The 27,412-nt window shown below is 42.9% G+C and overlaps 1 protein-coding gene across 1 annotated transcript in view; it reads right to left on the bottom strand.

Annotated features, from left to right (window-relative positions):
* FTO (FTO alpha-ketoglutarate dependent dioxygenase) overlaps nt 1–27,412 on the bottom strand; it is a 426,238-nt gene that overhangs the window by 179,788 nt on the left and 219,038 nt on the right. Inside the window, exon 8 of the mRNA XM_052655406.1 lies at nt 9,739–9,863. Coding sequence (XP_052511366.1) covers nt 9,739–9,863 — 125 coding nt within the window. The remainder of the gene's footprint in view (nt 1–9,738; nt 9,864–27,412) is intronic.

Below are 27,412 nucleotides of genomic sequence, written 5' to 3'. Positions count from 1 at the left end.
GGCGGGGTGGGGGTGGGGGCGGCGTTTGGCCATGATGCATGTGGGGTTTTAGCTCCCCAACCAGGGGTCAAACCTGCACTCCCTGAATTGGAAGGCGAAGTCGTAACCACTGGATAGCCGGGGAAGTCGCCGCACATTATTTTTTTAAAGAAATGTTCAGAGTTCTACTCAGGAAAACACTTTTTATTGGTCATTCCACTTGAATTGAAGCTTCATGAGAGAAAAATGCTCATCGGTTTTGCTCAATGCTGTTTCTAATACCTGGAACAGTGCTTGACAAATAGCTGGTGCTTGATAAGTATTTAATGAATAAATCAATGAATGAACCCATGTTTTCTCAAAAAACTGAAGAAGCACTGCCTCTAAGAAACAGCCAGCTACCACTCAGAAAACTGCCAGGCTCAGGACTCATACCGAGGCCTATGCGTCGATTTTACATAAGATGCGCAGAAGTCAATTGGCTTTTGTCCCCCATAAAACTGTTCAAATCATGACAGTAACAATGGTAATAACATTAACAACACTTGCCTCCTTAAGATAAGTTGCTGAATCTTGGAAGAAAGGTAACTTTATCTCTAGACTCATTTAATCCCTATGCTCTAAATTTATACAATGTTTCATTTCCTACACATTTATGAGGAGGTTTTATGGAGTTATCTGATTTTATGGAGTAATCTGGTTCAGAGACACAAAGGGCATTCTTCTGCTAAGGGCCGCAGAAAGTGGAGATTGCAATTATTAAAAGAGCTGGGGCAGACGCATTAAAAAGAATGACATGGATGACAACTATTGGGCCAGCTGTGGCCAGTGCCTCCCTGCTCCCCTACCCCAATGCTGCACAAACATTTAGCTCATTGCAGGGGGCAGCCACTGAACTGGAGATGCCACAACTTCTGGTTCCCAACTAACCTGACCAGTCAACTGACATGGTCAGATGGCTCATCATGTGTGGTCTCACAGGACAACAGCCTCATCATCCCATGGGCTTCCCTGGTGACTCAGGTGATAAAGAACTCGCCTGCTAATGCAGAAGATGCAGGCTCGATCCCTGGGTCTGGAAGATCCCCTGGAGAAGGAAACGGCAACCACTCCAGTGTTTTTGCCTGGGAAATCGCATGGACAGAGGAGCCTGGTGGGCTGCAGTTCATGGGGTTGCAAAAAGTCAGACACGACTTCGCGACTGAACAACAACATCATCCCACAGCCCAACCTCAAGGCTGGTGAGTCCACTTTTTGTGACCATGACGTCCTAATATTAAAGACAAATGTGGCCCCAGTACCTAGTTGCCAAGCCTGAGCTCATCACTGTGCTGATATCATCAAAGCCCATCAGGACATCAGCAGGTAACCAGCAGAGATCAGCTGTCCTTTGAAATATGGACTTGAAGCCATACTCAGCCTCAGCTCTGCCCTCCTGGCATGAAACCGACCCCTTACTCAGAGAAACGACCCTGGGGAGGACCTTCCCTCTCGCCTTGTTCTTCCTTTCCTCTTTCATTCAGTTTCACTTCCAGGAAGGACAGGGACTCAGGAACGGCTGGCTCAGGGAGGAGATCATGTCTTTTTATACTGGTCCCGGCTCAGCCCCACGCTGTTCACTCCTGGGCTCTTCCTCGAGAGCCCAAGTCAGTCTGTACCCAGAGCACCCTTCTTCCCTCACACTGGATGTGAGGGTCAGAGGTGTTGGGTTGGGAGTTAAATACCAGAGACTCCGCACCTATTGGAGATCTCTCCTTGTATTCAGTTTCAAGGTTTCCGTCCTTGGTAGGATTCAGTTCAGTTCAGTCGCTCAGTCGTGTCCGACTCTTTGCGATCCCATGAATCGCAGCACGCCAGGCCTCCCTGTCCATCACCATCTCCCGGAGTTCCCTCAGACTCACATCCATCGAGTCCGTGATGCCATCCGGCCATCTCATCCTCGGTTGTCCCCTTCTCCTCCTGGCCCCAATCCCTCCCAGCATCAAAGTCTTTTCCAATGAGTCAACTCTTCACATGAGGTGGCCAAAGTACAGGAGCTTCAGCTTTAGCATCATTCCTTCCGAAGAAATCCCAGGGTTGATCTCCTTCAGAATGGACTGGTTGGATCTCCTTGCAGTCCAAGGGACTCTCAAGATGACTATAAACTCAAAGCAATAGGCCAATATCTCAAATGCTCATTCCTCCTCAAAATTATGAAGGAAGGACTTCCTTTGTTACCTCTTTTTAATGTATCTGTCTTTTTAATGCATCTGCTCCATTTCCCACAGCATAGAGCACAATGACCTGTATATAGTAAGCACTCAGAAAATAACAGCTTATAACTGCAAAACTGGACAGGGGCAACCTGTCAGGCTTGAACAGAATTCAGGCCTGCCAGCAGACAAAAGGAGAGATTAGATAACCATGGGGAAAACTGTACAAGCCTGACAACCAAAGTCAATCCACACAAAATGTTTTACCTGTTGCATCCATGGCAGAGTTCTGAAGCTGATTAGCTTAGGAAAGCAAATGCTGTTCATTACAAGATCTGGGTTATAACAACTCGATTTTGGAGCCTGTCCAAAGTGGATCCATCCTGGAGCTAAGTGGTGATGGTTGGGGCTGTGGAAGGTAACGGGATGGTCAATAATAAGCTGTCTGGGTGCTTTACTTGTCTAGAAAAAGATGGTAACTTGGCAGTTGTTTGAGAAGCCAAAGCCCAATGTGGGAAAGACATGTACACATAGACATCTAGGGGGACTTCTCTGGTGGTCCAGTGGCTAAGACTTTGCCTTCCAGTGCAAGGGGTGTGAGTTCGATCCCTGGTAGGGGACCTAAGATCCCACATGCCTCTTGGCCAAAAAAACCAAAGCATAATACAGAGTGATACTGTAACAAATTCTATAAAAGCTTTAAAAATGGTGCACATCAAAAAAAAAAAAAAGACAACTAGGTCTACCAAGTTACTTTTAACTGGAAAGAAGTAGTTCTAAAAGTTTTTCTAAGAAACTACCATAAACAAAAAAACATGATTTCAAGGTTCATCCCCACTATAGCATGTATCAGTTCTTCATTCTTTTTTATTGCCAAAAAACATTGGCTATAAAAGGAAAAAAACAAACAAAACTTTTCTCAGCACCATTTTAAGGCTCCTTGGACCCAACTTAAATTGTCTACTAGGAAAATATAGTAAGCCCTGTTTGAGCCTAGAAGCAGGTGGAGCTTAGGTGAACAGACTTTTTGTTGGACTGGGCTACATTCCCATTCAGTGGGCAATGTTCAGAGATTCTGTAATGAAAGAAATCTAGGAGAATGGTAGAAGGGTGATGTAGGGGAGAATCAGAAAGAAATAAATACACCCATGGGCCACATTCAAATAAATAAAGGACTGGGCACACTCATGCCAACTTCGTTTGGAGCTCTACCCATCCTACAAGCCATATACCCTAATAGGCTCATGACCTCTTTACCGCTTAAAGGGTAAGTCCTTAAGTCTGTCATTTAAAATCTCCCAATTAAAAAAAAAAAGTGGTCTTAAATAAGCACATGAAAAGATGCTCAACATCATTAGTCATCAGGGAAATGCAAATCAAAACCACAAGGAGATAACAGTAGGATGTCTATAACATAATCCAAAAAAAGGAAAAGAACAAGAGTTGGCAAGACTGTAGAAAAACTGAAACCTTTATGTACTACTGGTGGGAATGTAAAATGGTGGAGCAGTTGAGGAAAAGAGCTTGGCAGTTCCTCAAGAAGTTAAACACGGAGTTGTTACATGACCCACCCATTCCAGGCTTAGGTTTATACCCAGAGGAGCTGAAAACGTGCCATTCAAAGACTTGTACATGACTGTACACAGCAGCACTATTTCTAAGAGCCAAAAAGTTGGAAACAACCCAGATGTCCATCAACCACTGAACAGATCAACACAACAAGGTCTATGCATACAATGCAAGATTTTTTGGCAATGAAAAGGAATGAAGAACTGATACAATGGGGATGAACCTTGAAATCATTATGCTGAATGAAAGAAGTCAAATACAAAAGGTCACATACTGCATGATTCCATTCGTATGAAATGTTCAGAGTCGGCAAATCTATAGAGACAGAAAGTAGATGAGACAGAAAGTGGTTGGGAAACTCGAGAGTGGTTGTTCACAGTTTCAGGGCTTCATCTGGGGGTAATGGAAATGCTCTGAAATTGAATAATGGTGATGGTTGTACAGCCTTGTGTATATTCTAAAAAAAAAAATCACTTAACTGTATATTTTCAAATGATTCATTTTATGTTACGTGAATTATATCTCAATTTAAAAAAACCCCAAATGGCCTGGCTTTCTCTTGTTTTTCATACTTGCACCTTGCTAAGTGAGAGGAGCATTTAAAGGAGAATGCTTTAACGTTAAAAAGCACACTTCATTCTGGAAATGGACCTCATCTCCCTGAGTTATCCTTCATCCAACCCAGTGAGATTTCTGCTCACTGCAAATCCCTGTGGGTATACACAGTCAAGTCAAAACCTAAGACGAAAAATATGGTAACTTTGAGTAATGTTTAGTAGATTTTTATTTGTATTTTAAACATAAGCATTGTCTGGGTGTGGCTTCTATGAGGTAGGCAACAGTGTTCAATTAAGGAGTTTTCATCAGCATGGCAATGTTAGATTTCAGAGACATCTACAATTAAATACTTTCCAGGGAGGGTTAGAGCAAAGGGCCACTCTTGTGGTCACAACAGCTCTACTAGTTTCTTTCCCACTGCTTTCCACAGCCTCTTTCTAGGAATTTGCTCAGTTCTCATCCCCAGATAAACTTAAATTGGCTGCTGAACACATATTAAGAATTTATCTCATGCACAGCACCTCACACATTATTTTATATCAAACAGGTAGACACGACTGAGCAAGTTCACTTTCATTTTTCACTTTCCTGCATTGGAGAAGGAAATGGCAACCCACTCCACTGTTCTTGCCTGGAGAATCCCAAGGACGGGGGAGCCTGGTGGGCTGCCGTCTCTGGGGTCGCACAAAGTCGGACACGACTGAAGCGACTTAGCAGCAGCAGCAGCAGCAGGCATACAAAATACACAAAAATGCCCAGGACTTTCCTGGTGGTCCAGGGGTTAAGAATCCACCTTGCAATGCAGGGGATGTGGGTTCGATCCCTGGTGGGGGAATTAAGATCCCACATGCTGCAGAGCAACTAAGCCAGCACACCGCCAACTACTGAGCCCACACCACAACTAGAGAGCCCATGCACTGCAACAAAGAATCTGGCATGATGCAAGGAAGACCCCTTGTGTCATAACTAAGACCCAAAGCAGCCAAAGAATAAATTTTAAAAATGTATTTTTTAAAATGCTCATTGAATAAAATCATCTTTCTGAAAGTAGAAGCGGAGGATGTGCCTCTGAAGAAGAGCACAGAGGTTTGCTAACACCAATGTCGCTGGTCAGAAACCAGGACAATCAGGCCCAGAGGAAGCTGGGAGAGAGTTTTAGATAGATTGCTTGCTCAGTCGCTCAGTCACATCTGACTCTTTGCGACCCCATGGGCTGTAGCCCACCAGGCTCCTCTGTCTGCAAGACTTTTCAGGTAAGCATACTGGAGTGGGTTGCCATTTCCTCCTCCAGGGGATCTTCCCGACCCAGAGGATGGAACTTGCATCTCCCGCATTGAAGGTGGATTCTTCATCTGCTGACCATACAGGAAATCCCTTAGACAGATTACTGTTATCAATTCACAAGTAAAGGAACATATAGCTTGAAACTGACCCATTGTTGGCTCTAATCAGCATTGCTATGATGTTTTTTTTGAAAAAGGATAAAGAAAGGAATACACATATCTACTCAATTAAAATTTGGTGCTTTCTTTTACAGGAAAACTGCCAAGTATAGGAGTAAAACAGTGTGCAAGAGTCACATGTATATTTAGTATTAAAAAAAAAAAAAGAATGTACAACGTTCAGTGGCCAGGTGCTGAAATGGATTGCAATTTTTTTGTAAAGCATTTTTGCTAACCCTTGACTTAGTTACATTCTCTCAACTAAGCATGCAAGCAGGAAAAAAATAATTTGCTTCACATTCTGACATGTTCAAGGCAAAGGAAGCCCATTCCTTTCCTTAAGCTGACTACAAATAATTATTCCATAACAAACACGCCCTCAGATTTTTCAGTGATCTAGGCAAGACGTCAGGGATTTGTGTAAAATAAACAAAGGCACTGATTTTTTTTTCTTTTTTTCTTATTTAGAAAAACAATTCGGGCCTGGACATGGAACTGTACCTTTTCTTTAGTGCACTTTTCAAATGATAATTTCTTCCACTGTCACCATTAAATCTTAATCCATTCCAGCTCCTTGCATGGGTCATTGAGTCTATATGTACTGCTGTTATTTTAAAATGTTTCCCCTTGGTAGGGAAAGAGGGGGAGAAAAGATGTTGAGGGCCAGATGGGCCTCTTCACAGTTCATTTATCAAACCTAATACGCTGGGCTCCACCCTCCTCTCACTCACTACCGCGGTTAAACTTCCATATAATTTGGTAATCATTTTCATTATCAGAGAGTGACCCCTGAGCAGCCGATCCCGGGACACCCAGCCCTTGCAGCTGCTCTTTTTCTGCCTTTTCCTACAGTAGACCTTAAGAACCTTCGAGTTTATTAGCTGCAGACTGACCTTCGGGCTGCAGAGGTCAAGAAGGGGTCAGATCAGAGGGCTTGGCCAGTTCTTTAAAAGCTATAACAAGCTGTCCATCAGGCAGAGTGGACTGTATAAACAAAGCCAAATCTTCAGAAATTCGGTACCACTTCTGTTAACACTTACCCTGCATTCACACGGCTTCTCCCGATGTACTTGGGATCTTTCAGCTCTGGGGAAGTGAATAGACAGCCCTAATAAGCCTATTTGGAGAGGGTTGTTTATGGGATTACCGGGCTTGGGGAAGGAAACCCACAGGACTCAGATATGCCTCGAGAATCCCAGGCTTGTGTGACACTGTGACAAACTCAGTTACTCCGAGTCACGCAGAATTGACACATTCCTCCAAAAGCCAAATTATAGGGAACATGTGCTTTCAGTTTAGGAGACTTCAGTGCATCCCAAACAATGGCTGGGCTCCTGGCCCTCGCAGAGAGAGACAAATAATTGAAAACCAAGTTACGAGTTGCACAGAAAACAGTCTCCCTAACACCGTTCACATAAAGGAACCTACTGAAGCCTTTATTACAACAAGATTTCCACTAAAGCTAACACCAGCTGCGGAGTCTCAGTGACCTAAATTTCTCCAAGTTGTACTCTTTCTAATGCATTCTCTAAGGTGCAGTATCAGGTAATTAGAGTCATCTGTATTTAACTTTCAGAGGAAAAAAAATTTTTTTCCTATTATCTAAATCTCACAGATCCCCAGATAGCTGGGGTGAAAAGTAAAATACTGTAACCCATTGCTTGGCCTTTGGCAAGCACTAATTATTATCTGTCAGAGTACATTTTTCCTTGTGTAATTCCGAAATACACAATAGGCCCACCTCTGAAACCCAGGCCACTCTGGGTTAGTGCCAGAGACGGTGTTTTATAACTTTCACCACTGCGCGCCTGATGGCCACTCCAGGTGATGCCCAGTTCCAGACGGCCAGGGGAAGCTTTGATGAGGAAAAGAAAGGTGGATGGTAACCGTCTGTTTATACAGACCGCATGGACGAGTCTTTTAGATAGATCAATGGGATGGGAAACATCAAACGGGGCTGGCAGAGGGGTGGGGGAGGGGGGTTGGCAGGGGGAGGATTACGGTTATTGAATACTCTGAGGACACTTCTGAGCTCTCAAGACACTGCCCTCTTGAAATTTTCTTTCAGGTGTTTGGTTTTAAGGAGGTCTGCAGAGTGTCAGCGGCTAAGCTCTTTCTTGTCTCCTCCCCTGCCACAAAGGAAACTCGACAAGTTTTGTTTCAGATGCTAGACTACATCAACTTCAGCCCTGGCTCCAAATCCTGATTAAATTGTTAGCAGTTAAGGGCCAGAAATGCAGCAACCAGACTCCTTTTAAAAACAGGCCACTTTTGGCCTCGCTGTCTGATGAGTTGGTGTATTAGGAAATTATTGTTAACAAACCAAATGCATTCAACAGAGGCAGTCCATTCTCATTCTCAACGTTTTCTCTAGCTGCGCTATCTGGTGAGGCATTGCGGGGATGGCTTCTATTTTATGCTTTGACTTTTTAGCCACAAGGCATGTGGGATCTTAGCTTCCTGACCAGGGGTCGAACCCATATCCCCTGCACTGGAATGCAAAGTCTTAATCACTAGCCCGCCAGGGAAGTTCCTTCCTTTTGTATTTAATAAGAATCACCAGAGGAATTCCCTGGCAGTGAAGTGCTTAAGACTCCACGTTTTCACTGCTGAGGGCCCAGGTTTGATCCCTGGTCTGGGAACTAGGATCCCACAACCCTCACAGCACAGCAAAAAAAAAAAAATCACCAGGGAAAAGATATAAAAGGTCAAAGAGAGAGCAATCTGTTAGATGTCCCCTCAAGGATATTCCACTATTTCATAAAATATGCATACTTTAGTGAATATACATATTTAAATTGTAATAGAAAGAAACATTTTAAATTAATTATTGAAACTTTGGTTGAAAATCTTTTCATGACTAGTTGAAACTGTCATTCTCCCAGACCACACTACAAGAAGGGGGTAAGGGGAAAAAGTGACTGGGAATTTTTAAAATCATGGTTTCAATCATGGTTTCAAAACCATGGTTTCAAACCATGATTTCATGGTTTATTGTTTCTAAATTCAGAAACAATACACATATGTGAAAAAGCAGCTTTCTGATACCGCATCATAATGGATAGTTCCCACTCTTCACTGTCTCCTTTTTTGGAAAATGCTCATCTTCAGCCTTGTTCAAGCAAATCTATTTTTATGATAATTGTTACTAGTAAAGCCATTAATTATTATAAATTCTGTTGCATGAACTCATTTGGAGAATATTATGGCTATCAATAAATGTTCTTCACTCCCAGGCACACAGAATTTTTAAGCATCGAGTAAGACTCGGACGCAGAATCCAGCATAATTTTTCTGATTCCTCTCCTCTTGCTCAGAGACTGATGGTAATTCACCAATACGCATTATACATCTAAAGGATAATTTTAACATTTGAAGGAACTGGTTCAAGGCTTCTACCAGCAAAGCATTTTTCAAAGAAAAGCAGGATAGCATGGTACTTAGCATGCAAGAATCCATTCTGTAAAAACTGATGATCTATAGACACTTTACCAGCCACAGCTATCTAACCACAGCTAAATCCATGTGCACAGAAATGAGGCTGAAGCCAAAGTCATTTCTATTTGGTCAGTTCTGAAAATGGGGTTGCTGCATAGACTAAGTGCAAGCAAGCTGCCTCCCGTGTGATGTAAGAACACTGAATTTCCTAGACACCTGCCCCAGCTAAACAGCAGTGTTGACTTTTAGACGGTTGATTAAAAGGGTTCTTCAGCATCAGGTACTTAGATTACGTTATGCTCAAGATGTAAACATTTATGCTAAACGCTACACTCGAGGATAAATCATATATGCATACAGATGACATCATGGATCACTGCAATTAATGCAGGTACCATGTGGAGGAAAGAAAACTCTGGCTGAAAGCATCTGTAACTTGCTTCTTTTTTTTTTCATGGCCCCTCCGCTGAGAGGGAGGAGGCCAGCCGTCAGGAAGGGCTTCCCCAAAGAAAGCCCTCATTTTCCAGGGACAACAAATCCCATTTCATAATAGAACAAACCTGGCATGCCATTCTCTCCTCAGGTTCTGGCGGGTGGTGATCGAGGCGAGGATGGACGTCAACATCTCATTCTTTTGTTCCATCGGGACCCCCTCTCTTCTAACTTCACGAAGCACAGCGCTTGTCTAGAAGAAACGATCCCCAAAAGAGAAAGTGAAAGTGAAAAATTAATAATGAAAAAAAGCCCATAAGCAAATAAGGACAGTAAATCAATGGCTTTTTTATTACAGTTCCCCTGCTAACAAATCAATACCGTAAATGATGGTCAAAAATGGCCAGCATATATTTTGTACTTAATCAATGTACATGGCACATAAGGTAAACTCTAAAGCTCCATTGCCTTAAGTAACACATCAAGATGCTGTGCATTCTCACTCTAATTTTCTCAGTGCACCAATGATTTTTTCTCCCTGGCAACTGCCGACCACGAGCTACTATTAGAAATTATTTTCACGTACACTTCACTGTGTGTTGTTTGTTTGGCCTCTTAAAAAAGAGCAGTCTCTGACTTTCCCTATCTGTTTCCTGCCACCCAGCTGAGGCTTACTGCATTGCCTTTCTTATTTGAATCATTAATTTCTATTTCCAGCCATGCCAGGAATTTTTTTTTTTTTTTTTGGTTCACTCCATTTTCCTTGCTTGCTGCAAATCAAGAGCTTACAAAGAAAGGAACACCAAGAGCACAAGAATCAAAGAAGAGTATATCTCTATGAATATCTTTCCAGGTTTGAAAATCCACCACATACTTCAAATAGTAGATACAGGGATTCGTATGCACAGGAGACACATGATTTGGGGAACAATCTGCTATTCCATAGTTATGGCTATGGTCTTAAAAAAAAAAATTAGGCTCACAGGTGAGTACAAAAACACTCAAAATTCAGATGCTGCTTTTTTAAGTAGTTGAAAAGCAAGCGCATCACACCTGGCTCACTCCAATAACTAACGTTACACCAAAACTCAAATTTGAAATTGTCATTTCAACTTTACAACTCACCTCTGTAGGCGCTTTTTATCTGTATTTTAAGCATGCAAATGTCTGCGACAGTAGGAAAACAATTAGGGAAACAATGGAAAGTATTCTACTGGTACTTGAAATCTTAGTGAGCAAAACACCTGTCAAGTTCTAATCACAGAACTTTTCTTCAAATGCATTTACCTTCATATATTAACAACTGGGGCAGAAATCTTTAGGATTTATAAATGTTGTTCTTCATGAAAGGCTGGTGGGTGGGGCGGGGGCTTCTTTGGAGATGTTATAACCAAAGCAATTGCTAAAGGGAATAAAACTGCCACTTTCTCTTTTCTCATCACTCAGTGTATTCCTTACTTTGGAATAGGAAATGGCAACCCACTCCAGTATTCTTGCCTGAGAAATCCCATGGACAGAGAGGAGACTGGCAGGCTACCGTCGATGGGATCGCAAAAGAGTCAGCCACGACTTAGCGACTAAACAGCAATTCCTTATTCAACTGATGTCCACACCTTCACTGACATGAAGAGCACACTCAACATCTGATTCTCATGGATCTTGAAATACTACCTCCTTACCCCTCTATAACATTTTATACTGTATGCTTAATATCTTCAAGACAGCCGTGAGGAGAGGTGTGACAAACACTTGCAGTTTTCGTTGCCATACCCATCCATACCCAGTCCCCTCCTATTACAGCACCTAGATCTCCTTGTGGGGGAAGTCTTTATTGCATGTAATCTTCGAGGGACTGTCACCCAAAGCGTTCTGCTCTCTCCCATCAGGGATGTGGGCCAGGCCGGCCTAATTCTCTTTTCCAGGACTTTAGACACTTGAGAATGACAAAGAAAGGGGGAGGGGTTGTGGAATGTAGCAGCAATTTATTTATATTTCCACAGTTCCTACCACCCATGGTCCTCAAAGTATTCCCGGCTTCCTGATACCTGAGTCTCTTCTTTTCATATACATAATTAAATGTATTTCTTCTTAACTGAAGGATAATTGCTTTACAATATTTTATTGGTTTCTACCAAATATCAGCAAGAATCAGCCATAGGTATACATATGTCCCCTCCCTCTGGAACCTCCCTCCCACCACCCTCCCCATCCCACCCCTCTAGGTTGTTACAGAGGCCCGGTTTGAGTTCCCCCGAGTCATTCAGCCAATTCCCATTGGCCATTTTATATATAGTGGTGTACATGTTTCCATGCTACTCTCTCCATTCATCCCACCCTCTATTCCCTGCCCACCCCGTGTCCATAAGTTTGTTCTCTCAAACTCTAGAGTGTCCTTGGACAACTTTAGCTATCCAACATCCTTTCAATAAAGTCCCACTTTGTTCAAATTCACCAGAACCGGTTTCTGTTGCTTACAATCAAACATCCTAACTGATACAAACAGGTAAGACAGGAGAGACTCCGCTGGCAGGTCCAGCGGTTGAGAATGTGCACTTCCAGTGCACTGGGCATGGGTTCAATCCCTGGTCAGGGAACTAAGATCCTCCACGCTGTGTGGTGCACCAGAAAAAATAAATAAAAGCACAGACCTTGCAGATCAGACAGGAAACGGTATGTCCACTGGAGAGCATCCACAATAATCTGTCAAGCATTAGTCAGGAAAAGGCCTGCCTCTGCCTCCGCCTCCTGGGCCCAGAATGACAGCTACTCTACTGGTGATATAGCCAAATGCATACTCTATGAGCCTCTAGGGCTTCCCTAGACGGTAAAGAATCCACCCACAATGCAGGAGACCTGGGTTTGATCCCTGGGTTGGGAAGATCCTCTGGAGGAGGGCATGGCAACCCACTCGTGTTCTTGCCTGGAGAATTCCTGTGGACAGAGGGGCCTGGTGGGCTACACTCCACGGGGTCGCAAAGAGTTGGACGCGACTGAGCTACTAAGCACACACGAGCTCCTAGGACAATACTGGTGGCCCCCCAGCACCGGGAGGAATACTGGGTTTCTCTGCTGCTAAGTATTTCTTTGGAAGGAATGATTCTAAAGCTGAAACTCCAGTACTCTGGCCACCTCATGAGAAGAGTTGACTCATTGGAAAAAACTCTGATGCTGGGAGGGATTGGGGGCAGGAGGAGAAGGGGACGACAGAGGATGAGATGGCTGGATGGCATCACTGACTCGATGGACGTGAGTCTGAGTGAACTCCGGGAGATGGTGATGGACAGGGAGGCCTGGCGTGCTGCGATTCATGGGGTCGCAAAGAGTCGGACACGACTGAGCAACGGAACTGAACTGAACTGAAGTCACTTCAGTCGTGTCCAACTCTATGCGACCCCACAGACGGCAGCCCACCAGGCTCCCCTGTCCCTGGGATTCTCCAGGCAAGAACACTGGAGTGGGATGCCATTGCCTTCTCCGTGGGTTTCTCTAGGTGATTCTAAAGCATGACACCCAGGCTCCCAGTGTCTAAAGCAGGGGTTGTAAATTCAAATACTGACTAGGACCAGAAAGGTAACATGAGTAAGTTAAGCAAGGTTCCTGAAGAGAGCATATGCTCTGTCTAAAAAGATAGTCACTACTCAGCCTTAGCCCCAGGCAACTCTGCCATTCAGTAAAGCTGTTTTGGTGGGGCCAGATTCATGAATTTTTAAAATAAACAAGAACTCTGTTCTTTTTTTTAAAATGAAAACTCCTAATTTTGAAATGTCAGAAACTAATTTTCTTTTTAGTTTTTAATTTTATACAAATTTGATTTGTTTTTAAAATTTTTATTGAAATATAGTTGACTTACAATGTTGTGTTAGTTTCAGGTGTACAACAAAGTGAATCAGTTTCATATATATATATATATATATATATATATTTTTTAACATTCTCTTCTACTATAGGTTATTACAAGATATTGAGTATAGTTCCCAGTGTTATACAATAGGTCCTTGTTGGTTACCTATGTTATATATAGTAGTGTGTAAACTTTAATCCCAAATTCCTCATTTATCCATCCTCATCCCCTTTCTCCTTTGGTAACCGTAAGTTTGTTTTCTATGTCTGTGAGCCTGTTTCTATTTCTTAAATAAGTTCATTTGAGTCATATTTTAGATTCTACATGTAAGTGATATCCTATGATATTTACCTTCATCTGACTTACTTGGTATGGTAATCTCTAGATCCATCCATGTTGTTGCAAATGGCACCATTTCATTCTTTGGCTGAGTAATATTCCATTATATATATATATCACATCTTCTTTATCTGTTCATCAGTTGATGGACACTTAGGTTGCTTCTATGTCTTAGGCTGTTATAAGCAGTGCGACTATGAACACTGGGGTACATGCATCTTTTTGAATTAAGTTTTTCCCCAGATATATGCCCAGGAGTGGGACCACAGGATCATATGGTAGCTTTATTCTCAGTTTTATTTTGTTTTTTCTTTTTAAGGAATCTACATACTATTCTCCATGGGCTTCCTTGGTGGATCAGCAGTAAAGAATCTGCCTGCCAGTGCAGGAGGTGGAGGTTCGATCCCTGGGTCAGGAAGATTCCCTGGAGAAGGAAATGGCAACCCACTCCAGTGTTCTTGCCTGGAAAATCCCATGGACTGAGGAGCCCGGTGGGCTACAGTCCATGGGGCCACAAAGAGCCAGGTATGACTGAGCGACTAAACAACAACCTGCAGTTCTCCATAGCGGCTGCACCAATTTACAGTCCCACCAACAACGCAGGAGGATTCCTTTTTCTCCGCAACCTTTCCAGGATTTATTATTTGTAGACTTCTTGATATTGGCCATTCTGACCCCATTGCAGTTTTATTTGCATTTAATACAATTTTTAAAGGTTATTTTCCATGTACCTTTATTACAAAATATTGGCTATATTCCCTGCATTATACAGTACATCCTTGAGCTTATCTTATACCCAGGGGTTTGTACATCCCACCCCTCATACCTATATTGCTCCTCTCTGGCCCCCCAATTTTTTTAAATACCATGTGGACCAAACAAGAAACAATGGCTAAACGGAACTCAGACAGCTGCCAATTTGTGGCCTATAGTGTAAAAAATGTCTCTTTTCAGAGAGGTTTTGGCATCAATGGGGACTCTAACAACAGCACTGCTCCTTCTCTGTGATACCCCACCTCAAACACTGAAAGCCAGAAGGGACCTCAGGAAGTCATGCAGTTTATCACCATGCCTGCTGGTACATATTATTTTACCAAAAAGTGCTTCACATGGAAGATAAAACACACATCTAGATGGCCCCAAAGACGTGATGAAAATAAAATTATTTCTCTATGTGACTTTTCAAAAAAGTCGTTTCTCTCTTCCTGGCCTTTCATATCGTTTACGTTTTATCCAGAAGCCCTAGTTTACCATGGATCCTGAAGAGGAAGGGTTGAAGAAAGCTGAGTTCGTGGGGGCAGAGGATCCTGTCTATTCAGTTTCAACTGTATCCCCACTGCTCCCCTAATGACTTTTAATAAATGCTTATCAAACTGGTAATAAAAGTAGAAACTGGAAAAACAAGCACTGCAAAAACAAAAAAGCAATGGAAGACTGTCTTCTTTTAAGAAATTACTATTATAGAGTCTGCCTGCAATGTGAGAGACCCGGATTCAATCCCTGGGTCGGGAAGATCCCCTGGAGAAGGGAATGGCAATCCACTCCAGTATTCTTGCCTGCAGGATCCCATGGACAAAGGAGCCTGACAAGCTATATAGTCCCTGGGGTCGCAAAGAGTCAGACACGACTGAGCAACTAACACACACACACACATTATTATTATTATTACTATTTCATGAGTTGATAAAACTCATAGAAGCTGAGAGATAGTCATGTGCTCCACCAAGGAGCTCTTCTCAGTTCACAAAAGGACACACTTCCTGGTCTATTTAAATAACTAGTTCTCCTAGTTCTGAGTTTCCCAAACTTTAGTCATTCTAGTTCAGTCTCATAATTCTTTTTTTTAATTGATTAATTTAATTTGAGGATAATTACTTTACAATACTGTGGTGGTTTTTGCCATACATCGACATGAATCAGCCCTGGGTGCACACGTGTCCCCACATCCTGACCTCAGAAAGTCATGCAGTTTATGGCCATGTCTTCAGGCACATATTATAACAGAATACCCATTATTTGCGTATAAAGTATTAATGTCTGTGTTCAGTCACTTCAGTTGTGTCTGACTCTTTGTGACCCTATGGACTGCAGCCAGCCAGGCTCCTCTGTCCATGGGAATTTCCAGGCAAGAATACTGGATTGGGTTGCCATTTCCTCCTCCAGGAGATCTTGTATTAATACCTAATATTTTTCTTTCAATCGACTTATATTTTAAAATATAAAATGAATTCTCTTCAAAAGAAAAATGGAAGACCAGTGCTACTTGTCATAAATGAGAAGATAACCAGAAAAATAATATATTCAAAACAAAGTTAAATGTTCCTCTCATTCTCAATTCAGTTCAGCCCTCAGTCGTGTCCAACTATAAACCCGTGGACTGCAGCATGCCAGGCTTCTCTGTCCATCACCAACTCCCAGAGCCTGCTCAAACTCATGTCCATCAAGTTGGTGAAGCCATCCAACCATCTCATCCTCTGTTGTCCCCCTCTCCTCCCGCCTTCAATCTTTCCCAACATCAGGGTCTTTCCCAGTGAGTCAGTTCTTCGCATCAGGTGGCCAAAGTACTGGAGCTTCAGTTTCAGCATCAGTCCTTCCAATGAACATTCAGGACTGATTTCCTTTAGGATTGACTGGTTTGATCTCCTTGTAATCTCATCTTCTAGACAGATATTATCGTTGCTTGCTGAAGGCCCTGAGGCTGAAGCTGGCTTCTTCTTTGTAAAAGAGGACATAAACATGTATGGGAGAATGTTAGAGACACATGAGTCTAAATGAAGACCTTCTGGACACAGTCACAGAAATTGAAAAGGAGCCGAAGATGTAATCACCTTCTCTGAGTGATTCTCACTATGTGTAGAGTCCTGGAATACCACCCAGCATCATCCCAGGTCTGCATCCCACCCTCTAGATGAACTGCCATGCTGCGCCAAGCCGTTTTGCTCGTAATGTCCAACTTTTTGCGACCCTATGGACTAACCCGCCAGCCTCCTCTGTCCGTGGAATTATCCAGGCAAGAATACTAGAGTGGGTTGCCTGCCCTACTGCAATGGTTTTCCATATTTCACACATAAACCTCTTTTCTCCCTAAAGGTATTCTTCTATGAAACTCCATATATAAAACAAACTAGAGCCCTTTTGTTTGAAGCTTTGAAGGTATGGAGGACTGGAGGTTCTTCCCTTGTCGTGGGTCTTCTCTTCAAAAGTCTAAGGAACTGTGAGACACAATTTGCCAACCTCAAGCCAATAGTGTTTAAAATAGCATTTAAGTGTTCAAAAGTTTATACATCTGTTCGCTGGTAGGAATGCAAAAGAGTGTCATTCTAGTAGAGAGTTTGGCAGTTTTTCATAAAGTTACACACACACTTAATATTATCACCAGCAATCCCATTTCTAGGGCTTTACCTAAAGAAATAAACACGTACATTCCCACAGAAACACATATATAGATGTTGATAGCAGCTTTATTCATAATTGCCCCAAACTAACCTAAATGTCCTTCAAAGAGCAAGTGGATAAACACACTGTGATACAATGGAATACTCCTCAGTAAATAAAAGTGATGGGTAATTGATACATGCAACCCACTCGAATGAATCTCAAAATCATTATGCTGAGTGAGAGAGGTGACGCTCCAGAGATAAAAAAACACAGCATGATTCCACTTACTTGACATTTGGGAAAAGCAAATTATAGGGACAGAGATCAAATCAGTTAGGGAATTTTAAGAATGATAAAACTAGTCTGCATCCTGATGGTAGTTATAGGAGTTTAGACATGTTAAAACTCACAGAACTGTATATCCAAAAAAGTCAATTTTATCATATGTAACTTTTATAAAATTTAATTATAAAAGTTCACTTTTATCACATTTTTAGGACAAGAAAGAATGTAGATAACATGTTTACATATAAATATATTTAAAAGAGAAGCAGTTGGTGAAAAAAAAATACAGAAAAACGTATCTGGGTTACAAAACAAATTCTGTTACAAAAATTTTTTTTAAGATATTGGAAAAAGCTGGCTGAACTTAGATTGAGCATTCAGACCCTAAACTAGAATATTTGATAAAATTTAGAGTGAAAAGAAGTTCTTTCACAAAAGGAAATCTCAGAGTGTCAAAGGGCATTCTTTTTATAAAAATTGTGATATTTTTATGCTTATAATAGTGTCGGCTCCCCAAGGGTTTCCTTCCCGTTTAGGCCACCACAGAGCACTGAGCAGAGTTCCCTGTGTTATACAGTGAACTACATACAGTGCGCTATACAGTGGGTTCTCATTAGTTATCTATTTTATAGCACTGACTATTCTGAATATGCATTGGAAGGACTGATGTTGAAGCTGAAGCTCCAATACTTCGGCTACCCGATGCAAAGAACTGACTCACTGGAAGAGATCCTGACGCTGGGAAAGACTGAGGGCAGGAGAAGAAGGGGATGACAGACGATGAGACGGCTGATGGCATCACCGACTCAATGGACATGTGTTTGAGCAAACTCGGGGAGATGATGGACAGGGAAGCCTGGCGTGCTGCAGTCCACGGGGTCACGGACAGTTGGACACGATTTCGCGACTGAAGAACGACAAAAGTGTATATACGGGCTTCCCAGGTGGCTCCAGCGGTAAAGAAGCTGCCTGCCAATGCAGGAGACTTCAGAGGGGCGGGTTTGATCCTTGGATTGGGAAGATTCCCTGGAGGTGAGCACGGAAACCCACTCCAGTATATGTCAACCTCAGTCTCCCAATTCATCCCATCCCCTCTTTCCCTTTAATATCCATGTAAGAGAGCTGACTGTACAAATCCCAGCTGCCACTTCCTCCATATGGCCTCTCCTGCACTGCAGGATGGAGAGGACCACAGAGCCTCCCTACGGCTTCTCGCGAGGCCTAGTTACCCAGTCTTGTGCCATTAGGATTATGAGGTTTGGTTTCATCTTAAATGCCCTCATCCACCTTGTGTTAGGCTCTGCTATTTTAGCAAGAGGATTCCCCCAAAGTGTCTACAACTTGAAAAATTTCCAAAGGAGAACAAGCAACCATTGAATGGCCACAGCCATCAGAAGCCTCTCTCAGAAGCCAGAGGCACCCTCCTTTGCATATCCCTCAGAGGAGAAAAATCTTGATCCTTGGAGGGTGGACTTTATTTTTAGAATCACTGTACATGGCATTATTAGTAGACGCCTCTCTCTCTAAGGCCACTATCCAGTATGTGCCCTATTCTTAGTCTTCTAGGGGGGTTCCTCACTGTGGGACCCTCACCTGTGCTTAGCCCAGGGTTCTGTCCTTGGTTCTCCTGTCCTCTCTGTTGCCTGCATTCTCTGTGGCCAACCTTCCCCTCCAATGGCCTTACAGGTCCCTGCAGACCAACAGCTTCACACGGACTTCTACCTACAAGCAGACCTCTCTGCTGAACTCTGGTCCCATAGTATCAACCCCTAGATGGTTGATTCTCCTTTGACATACATCTCAAAATGACACTTCAGCCTCAACTCATCCACTTGAGAACCGCAATTTCTGTTCTCCATCAATCTGCTCCTTCTCCCTTTCAGCTCAGTTCAGTCACTCAGTTGTGTCCAACTCTTTGCGACCCCATGGACTGCAGCATACTAGGCTTCCCTGTCCATTACCAACTCCTGGAGCTTGCTCAGACTCATGTCCACCGAGTAAGTGATGCCATCAACCATCTCATCCTCTGTCATCCCCTTCTCCCTTTACTTCCCTAGAATGACGAATGACACCACTACCAACGCAGTCACCTAAACTAGACACCTAGGTGTCTCTTTCTGTTCTCGGCCCTCCCTACACCGAAACATCAACCCCTGTCATTCCTCTGTGTTCAACAGGTCTCAGACTTACTTCTTCCCCACAGCCATTAGACTTGGTACAGGACATCTCTCATCTGGGCCGTGAAATGGTGTCCCAACTAGCATCTCTGGGTCAGTCTCACCCCTTTTATGAATTTACCTCCTACAAGAGGAGTATGTCAGAGTCAAAGGAGATAAGAAACTTCCGCCTCCAAAACTCCACCTAAGCCAGAGCAGCTTACAGACTTCAGGTTCATACAGACTTCAGTTATTGTATTTGAGAGATACAAAACAATAATTTTTAAAGCCTAGATTCCTTAATCAGAAAAAAAAATGAAAAACCCTCTCATTTTTATATAGGCAATGCTGACGTCTCAAGTCTTAGCTCTGTCTCTCTTCTATTCCACATTAAACTAATTGCAGTTCCCTGAAAATACATGCCTATTCTAGATTATATATTTACTTGTACCTAGTTATAAAACTTACCAGTAACTACTAATTCTTCAAGAAACATCTCAGATAATACCTCCTCTGTGAAGTCCTCGAGGAACCACATCCTTCCACCAAACTAAGTAGAGTGGGTCACCTCTTCTTATGGCCCACCCTTGAGCATCTCATAAATCACTTCATATTCCACTGTGATTAATTATGCACTAGAGCTTTCCTCTTCCAGAGTGTGAGCTCTGTGAGAACAGATAGGGTCCACACCCATTTCTTTTCAATATCCTCTAAGATGCCAAGTTTGGTACCAGTTGTGAAAGTGGACTCCTGATAGAGGCTTGTGGAACAAATGAAGCCAGATGACATATCTGAGCATGTCTGGTGAAGAAGATGGACAGTCTAGTCACAGGGTATTATTCAAGACCAAGAACAATGTGTGAAACAAGCTTTGGTCTGATTCAAACTATTTCTAAAGACAAATCTAAGAAAAAAAAGTTATAAAATCTATTTTTCAACCAAAGTATCATGAAAAATGAAGCATTTGCAATCCCTAGGTGACTGCTTAGGGCAACGTTCATTTGGATGGATGTATCTAAAAATAGTCTTACCACAAAGCTATGATAGCATCTAATCTATGCATAGCCTCCTGATAAGCCAAAAGAAGTCTTACTTTGTCCATTGCAGCAGAGAAAACTATTTTGAACTCTGGCAACCCACAGCATTCTAATGACCTCTAAGAATTCTACAGTGTTTTTAGCTTCTCCTGGCTCAAAACTTTATGCATAAAAGATTAAGTAAAATGTCCAGAACTAGAGAAAGAGAGAGGTTGAGAGAGAAAGAGAGAGAGAGAGACTGACTGAGAGCAAGAAAAGAAAAACCAAAACTCTAAAGCTCTAAAAGGACTTAAATTTTAGGCATAGGTTTCACATCTTCTTGGCAAAAAAGTCTCCCAATCCTGAATTCATTTAATTAACGCTGAGCAAGTCACCTAACTCTTGCTGGTTATATTTTTACGTTTGGTAACTTTCAATGTGTCCTAATTCTAGGGCATCTTTAGTTAAGCACTATGAACATAAGTTGCAATATGCAGAATTTATACTATATAAGGTTTTTAGATAGGAATCATTCTTAGATTTAAAAGGAGAATAACAGTATTTACTCATTTACTAATAATGGAAAGTAAGTCCTCCCTTCTTTTGGTTCCTTTCTGATCTGGAGTAACAGCTTCCGACAGGCCTTCAACTCCAAAATCTAGGCTTAATCCGTCCTTCTTACAAATCAGAGAACTGTGTCTAAGAAAATGCGTGGAAACAGGAGGCATTCAACAAATATGGCTTGTGATCTCTCTTCTTAGTTCATTTAAAAAAAACAAAAAACACTGCTTTTCCAATTTCAAAAGCCATATAAACGCTAGGATGCCAGAAGTTGCATACATTTCCCACCTTCTCAGCATCTCTCAATCCTTATCACCACCAAAAAAGTCCTCCTGTGGTGGTGGGAAAAAATGCCATTGCTAACACTTTTTATATACATAGCTGCCTCATGTTAGGGCTGTAGCTCCCTGCTGCACACACAAATTACAAAGATATGCCCTGACTGATAATGAGGGCTAAAGGTTCAACTTGCGAAGAAACTTGGTTTAAGATGTTATCAGCTGGGAAAGCTATTTCATCACATCAACATTGCCATGGGCTGTCGAAAACCCAACCAGGGCTCCCTTCTTCAAAAGTCCAGGAACACTTTTTTTTTTTTCTTTCTTTCTCCCCCCAACTCAGCCTGTTTTTTTTTTTTTTTTTTCAAGAAGAAAAAGAAAAAAGGCACAGAACCCACTGAGATAGCCTTGGTCCCATCAAAGAGAGGTCGATCTCGGGTCTGCCTTCATTGACTGATTGTCAGTTTCAGATGGCTCTTTTGTGAGGCCTCTGCAGCTTGATGCTGAGTGATGCCTCCGCCTTGTCTAAACTGGACTGGGCACCGCCGAAGATTTCCAGCGTGCTTGGATCCACAGCCCAGCAGAACAAATAAACATTCCCCCTCGGCCTTTCTGCCTACTTTATCTCCCTCTCCGGGAGCAAGAGGTTTTGAGGGTGCTAATGTTTACACAATGTTCAGACTTTCTTCCCCCTGTTTCCTGAATTTGAGAAGACACATCCTGCATGACCTGGGCTAAGAGATAACACCAAGTCACCACTGGGTGCCCCTGTCTACCGGATGACTTAAGGCTGCCGTCTTCTCCGCCCCCCCATCCCTTTCCTCCCCCACCCCTCACAGTCTTACCAAGGAGGGCAGGAGATAAGCTAGGCAGTCCTGAAAGGCAGGCGCAAAGGCAGAAGTCTCCAAGAGGCAGCCAACAAAGCGGCCTTTTATTTCCACCTAAAGAGACACTTGGTTCAGTTCATCTCAAAGACCTGCTTTAAGGTGCATGAACATCTCAGCAGAGTTTACCAAGTGAATCTTCAAAAAAAATGTACCCAGAAGACATATTCTGGCGCTTATCCATTGTGTGCTATTGAGAGGCGGGAGCTAACTGAGAGTAATCAGGAATGTCTGTGAGAAAAGAATTCAGGGCAAACCTTTCTTTGATCCGTCTTCTCATCTGTCAAGGGGTCTATGTAATAGCATCTAGACTTCTTGGGACGATTACATGAGATTATCCAGCACAAGTATTCTGCCCAACGCCTGGCACACACAAAATGCTCAATAGATATTAGAAATCGTCATGACTGATATCAGCAGCATTCTGTGTTTAAAAAAAAAAAACTGGGGGGAGAAAGATCAAAGAAGATAATGAATATTGATTTTTTTAATCCTAAAATACTCCAGCCATAAATGAGAATAACTACTTATTTTTTTTCCCCAAGGCACTTTCATAGTTACTTCCCACTTTTCCCCTCTGGACAGTATAGAAATCACCATGTTTAATGTGGTTCACTAAAAGCTACAGAGCCACAGCAGCCTGGTGCTGGGTGAACTCTCAGGACAAGTCATGTGGGTGAGCGCTGGGACGGCCAGGCTGCTGGAGGATAACGGCAGCCTGCTCCAGGTGTTAAACCTGGGGTGCCAGGGCAGTGAGCAGAAGCTAAACCTTAGAACCAAGCTGGCAACCATGGTGTTTCAGAGGATGGTGAAAAATGATCCTTGTGATTGTCAAGGAAGGCAAGAAGGAAGGAAGGAAGATGGGAAGGAGGGGGGAAAGGAAGGGAGAAGGGAAGGAGGGAGAGAGGGGAAAAAAAAAGAAAAAAGGAACGAAAGGAAAGCGAAGGGAAAAGGGGGGAAGAAATAAAGAGAGGCGGGAAAGTAAGCAAGAAAGAGGAAGACAGAAAGAAAAGGAATAAAAGGTGGAGAGGGGAAAAAAGTGTTGTTTATAGAAGCCAGCTGCTTGGGCCGTGGCGCCAGCGACCCCTTATCCTGCTACTTTACGCCTGCAACCCCACTGCCCCCACTGGCACCGGCACAACTAAATGTTGACTTCAATGCTTCAGAGAGCACTCGACTGATTTTGTACATGATTAATTGCCAAAGACATGGCTGGCCATATGGAACAGAGAAAGCATCAAGTCATTCATACTTCTGTATGCAATCGCTTGGCCCTGTTGTTTTAATGTACAGGAAAGAGCTAGAATAGCACAGCCCTGGTGTCTTGCCCCTGACAGCCCATTAAGAAATCTCAAAGCACCTAGTCGAAGTTAGGCTGTTGGCTTTTCAATAGCAGCCTAATAAAACAGAAGCCAAGCTTTCCAACCCGTCTTAAATCTTTCACATACAGTACATTAACTACCGGGGCTAGAACAACGGGCTTCTTATGATAGGAAATGGGATTTGATTTCTAGTTTCTGCATACTTACTGAAAGCCTTTTTTTGACCTTTATGGAGTTTACAAAAATCATTGTTCTTTACCCTCCAAAGAGCCTAATAGATTCATTTGTTTCAGCAGAGTCAACACTTAGTCACTATTTCGTGCAGTCTATATAATAAAGCTGATTCATGGGGAAGTGAGAGAAACAGCATAATTTTTCTTGCCAAGAGAGCCCAGGAATCATTCTAGCTTCTGAAACATTCACTTTCTTTCAAAACAAGGAAGAAAAAAAAAACCTATACACTAGGGGGTAAAGTCTCACATACACACCCTTATTACTCTCGCCTCCCTTTCCCATCACTCTGTGAAATGAACCCATTCGATGCGGGAAAGAATATCCATTTATTTTCCAGCTGTTCTCCTGTTGGCCCAGGGTGACACTCTACTCCAGGCCAAAGAGGGTGCCACCTCAGGTGTCATTCTAATCCCCAGCTTACAGTCTCTTAGCTTTCTCCATTACTAAAATCTTTGCAGACTGTTACTTTCTGTCTAAGGGGACCAGGTATACACTTCCACAACACTTTCCTTTCAAGGATTTTCAGATGACAGCACTAAAAACGAATAGCATCAGTAGTTTCCTTTGTCAGTTCTGACGTGTTGGCGGAGATGACTTTGTTGGTGCTTTTCATTAGAAAATATTTATATCATGTTTCATGTCTCAGGACTTGGTGGTGTTGAAATTATCCTCACCCCAGAAGACACCATATATGGGAAATTCCACTTGATGGCCTATTCATTAGCAGGGCTATAATTGCCTCTACTGCTGAACTGAGCTAACGGCCCATGGAGGGCTCTAAGTCAATGGGAAGTTCCCTGTCTCCCCGCTGCCTCGCCTTCCCTGCAAGATGCTGGTGACCTCCTGGACAAGCAACTCAACTAATCAACAATATCATGACACAAGAGCATCTGGGCAAGGCCACTGGAAGAAAGAAGCAGCGAAAGCCTTGAAAGTGACTCAGCGATGTGACAATGAAGCCTCAGCACAGAGTTTCTGCAAAGAGTGTGGGGACTCCCCTGGTGGCCCAGTGGTTAAGACTCTGTGCTCCCAATGCAGGTAGCCCAGGTTCAGTGGCCGCTCAGGGAACTAGATCCCGCAGGCCGTGCAGCCAAAATAGAAAAAAAGAAAAAAATCCAGAAATAGCCAAAGTAAAAAAAGAAAGAAGGAAAGAAAACTACCAGATCAATAAAAATAGTATGAAAAAAGACAAGAGAGTATTTCCATTGACCATTATCTTACAGTGACTGATTTATTATAGTATGCGCTATAAGGTGTGAGGATAATGGGATTCCCCTTTCATAGATGGGAAAACTGAGATTGGGAAGGTGAAATGCCCAAAGTAAATACACATCAGTGGCAGAAGGGCTAGAGTGCTAATTCTTTACATTTCTAGCTGACTGTTTACTGAAATGGAAGCTCTACTAGATAATAAATGCATCAAGATACTATGTGTAATGCTTTATATTATATGTATCTACCTAGTAAAGAGAAATACACCGAAATGTGCCTTTCTAAAGTCTTATGCAAAGAAACAAACCTACCATGGCTGCAAAATCTTCAGTAAAGGAAACAGCAAGGTTTGGGGACATCCCAGGTGGTCCAGAGGTTAAGAACTCACTTTGCAATGCAGGGTACATGGGTTCGATCCCTGGTTGGGGAACAAAGACCCCATGTGACTTGGAGCAACTACTGAGCCCACACACCACAACTTAAGAGCCCGTACACTGCAACCACTGAAGCCGTGGGGCTCTGGAGCCCTCTCACTGCAACTCCTGATTGGCGTGCCACCATTAGAGGGTCTATGTGCTGCAATGAAATCTCACACATTGTAACGAAGATTCCATGTGCTGCAACTAAGACCCAATGCAGCCAAATAAGTATTTTTTAAAAAAGAAAATAAAAAAGGAATGGGCCTTTCCACCTTTTTTTAAAAAAAGAAAGAGAACAGAAATGTTTCAGTGACAGCCATGCAGAGCAACACCACCCGGGTCTCGAATTCAGTCTCGACATACACACACACCTCACGTCATGAATACTGTTACTAGAATGACAGCCGACTTCTCTTCAGCTACTCCAGCAGTGCCTTGCCTTATCTTCGTCTTTTCATCAAAATCTATTCACTCCACAAATAAGAGCAAGAACTCTCCCAAGGCCACTGCAACACACACACACACACACACACACACACACACACACATGCCCCCAGTCCCCAGCCGCCACTTCTAAGAATCTCACTGCGCTAATCTGTTTGTTGTCCGAACTGTTAATTGAAGGTGGAGAATGGGTAGCTACACCAAGCGCTCCGTAATTGAGCCACAGATGATGTCTGGCCTAAGAGTGGCTTAGCGTCTTCCAATCCTTGGGCCAGTGAAAAGGTACCCGAGATCTCCATCAGATCTGCTCCCCCTGCCCCCTCAAACATCAGGAACACAAAGGCTGAAGTGGTCTGTCATGCACACTGGATTATATGAAGTGTAAAACATTGGGGGAAGAAGGGGAGGGGAGGCGGGGAGGCCTCTGAAAGGGAACGGGGAGGAAAAAGAAATCACACTTGCAAGAAGATCCAGCTGACAGCTCAGTCCCTAACAAGTGAGCCAAGTGAATATGTTTGAAAACATTGTGATGCAGGAAGAGTGCGGGCCTTTTGTCTGCAGCCCTACAGTGTGTCTTTAACCCAACTGCTGCCCGCATCACTGAACATATGTTTTCTACACAAGAACTGAAGCAGAAAAGGCTCTTTGTTATAATTCACTCCTTTGTATCTATTGGCTCCCCTGACCCTACCTTCTGCCCACCCCCTTCTCAGTCACATCCAGACCAAAGCCCTGGTAGAAATTGTAACTGCTCAGGAGAGCGAGGCCAGAATGGCCCGCCAAGAACCTTCGACTACCCCCTGGGGCTTTGAGCACTGCTTCCCACAAAGTGGCAGTAACAGCCCAAGGTTCATTTCTTTAGTGCCTACTAGGTGCTAGGCATCGAATCAAGCATTTTATCAACAGGATCTCATTTCATCAAGAAAACAACTGTTTAAGTGCCACCTCTATTTTTTTTTTTAATTAAAAACATTTTTAAAATGTATTTATGGCATGCTGGATCTTAGTTCCCCGACCAGGCATTGAACGTGTGCTCCTCTGTTTTTTAAATGAGGAAATTGAGGTATGGAGAGAGTAAATAACTCCCCAAAGCTGCAGGGAAGAGTCCAATTGTACACACATGAAGCTGGAAATGCTAATGGAACATATTAGCAGACAGATGGTCTAGAGTATGACAGAAACATGTATGCCAGACTTAAAGATTTGGGGAAATTACACACACACACACACACACACACATCATTCTGCACTTAACTCTTACTCTATCTGAGCTGACAACTGGATGGCATGGAACTCAAATTTATTAAGCAAAGCTGATGGGGATGGGTAAGGAAGACAATGCTATAGGAAGCAAGTCAGGTGGTCTCTTGCCCTGTGGATTTTAGGATGAGGAGAAAGGACACAGGCTCTTGAATCTATTTCATGGCTGAGTT

The sequence above is a fragment of the Budorcas taxicolor genome, chromosome 18 (genome assembly GCF_023091745.1).
Source record: "Budorcas taxicolor isolate Tak-1 chromosome 18, Takin1.1, whole genome shotgun sequence".
Lineage (NCBI taxonomy): Eukaryota > Metazoa > Chordata > Mammalia > Artiodactyla > Bovidae > Budorcas > Budorcas taxicolor.
This window is presented reverse-complemented; position numbering and strand designations above follow the sequence as displayed.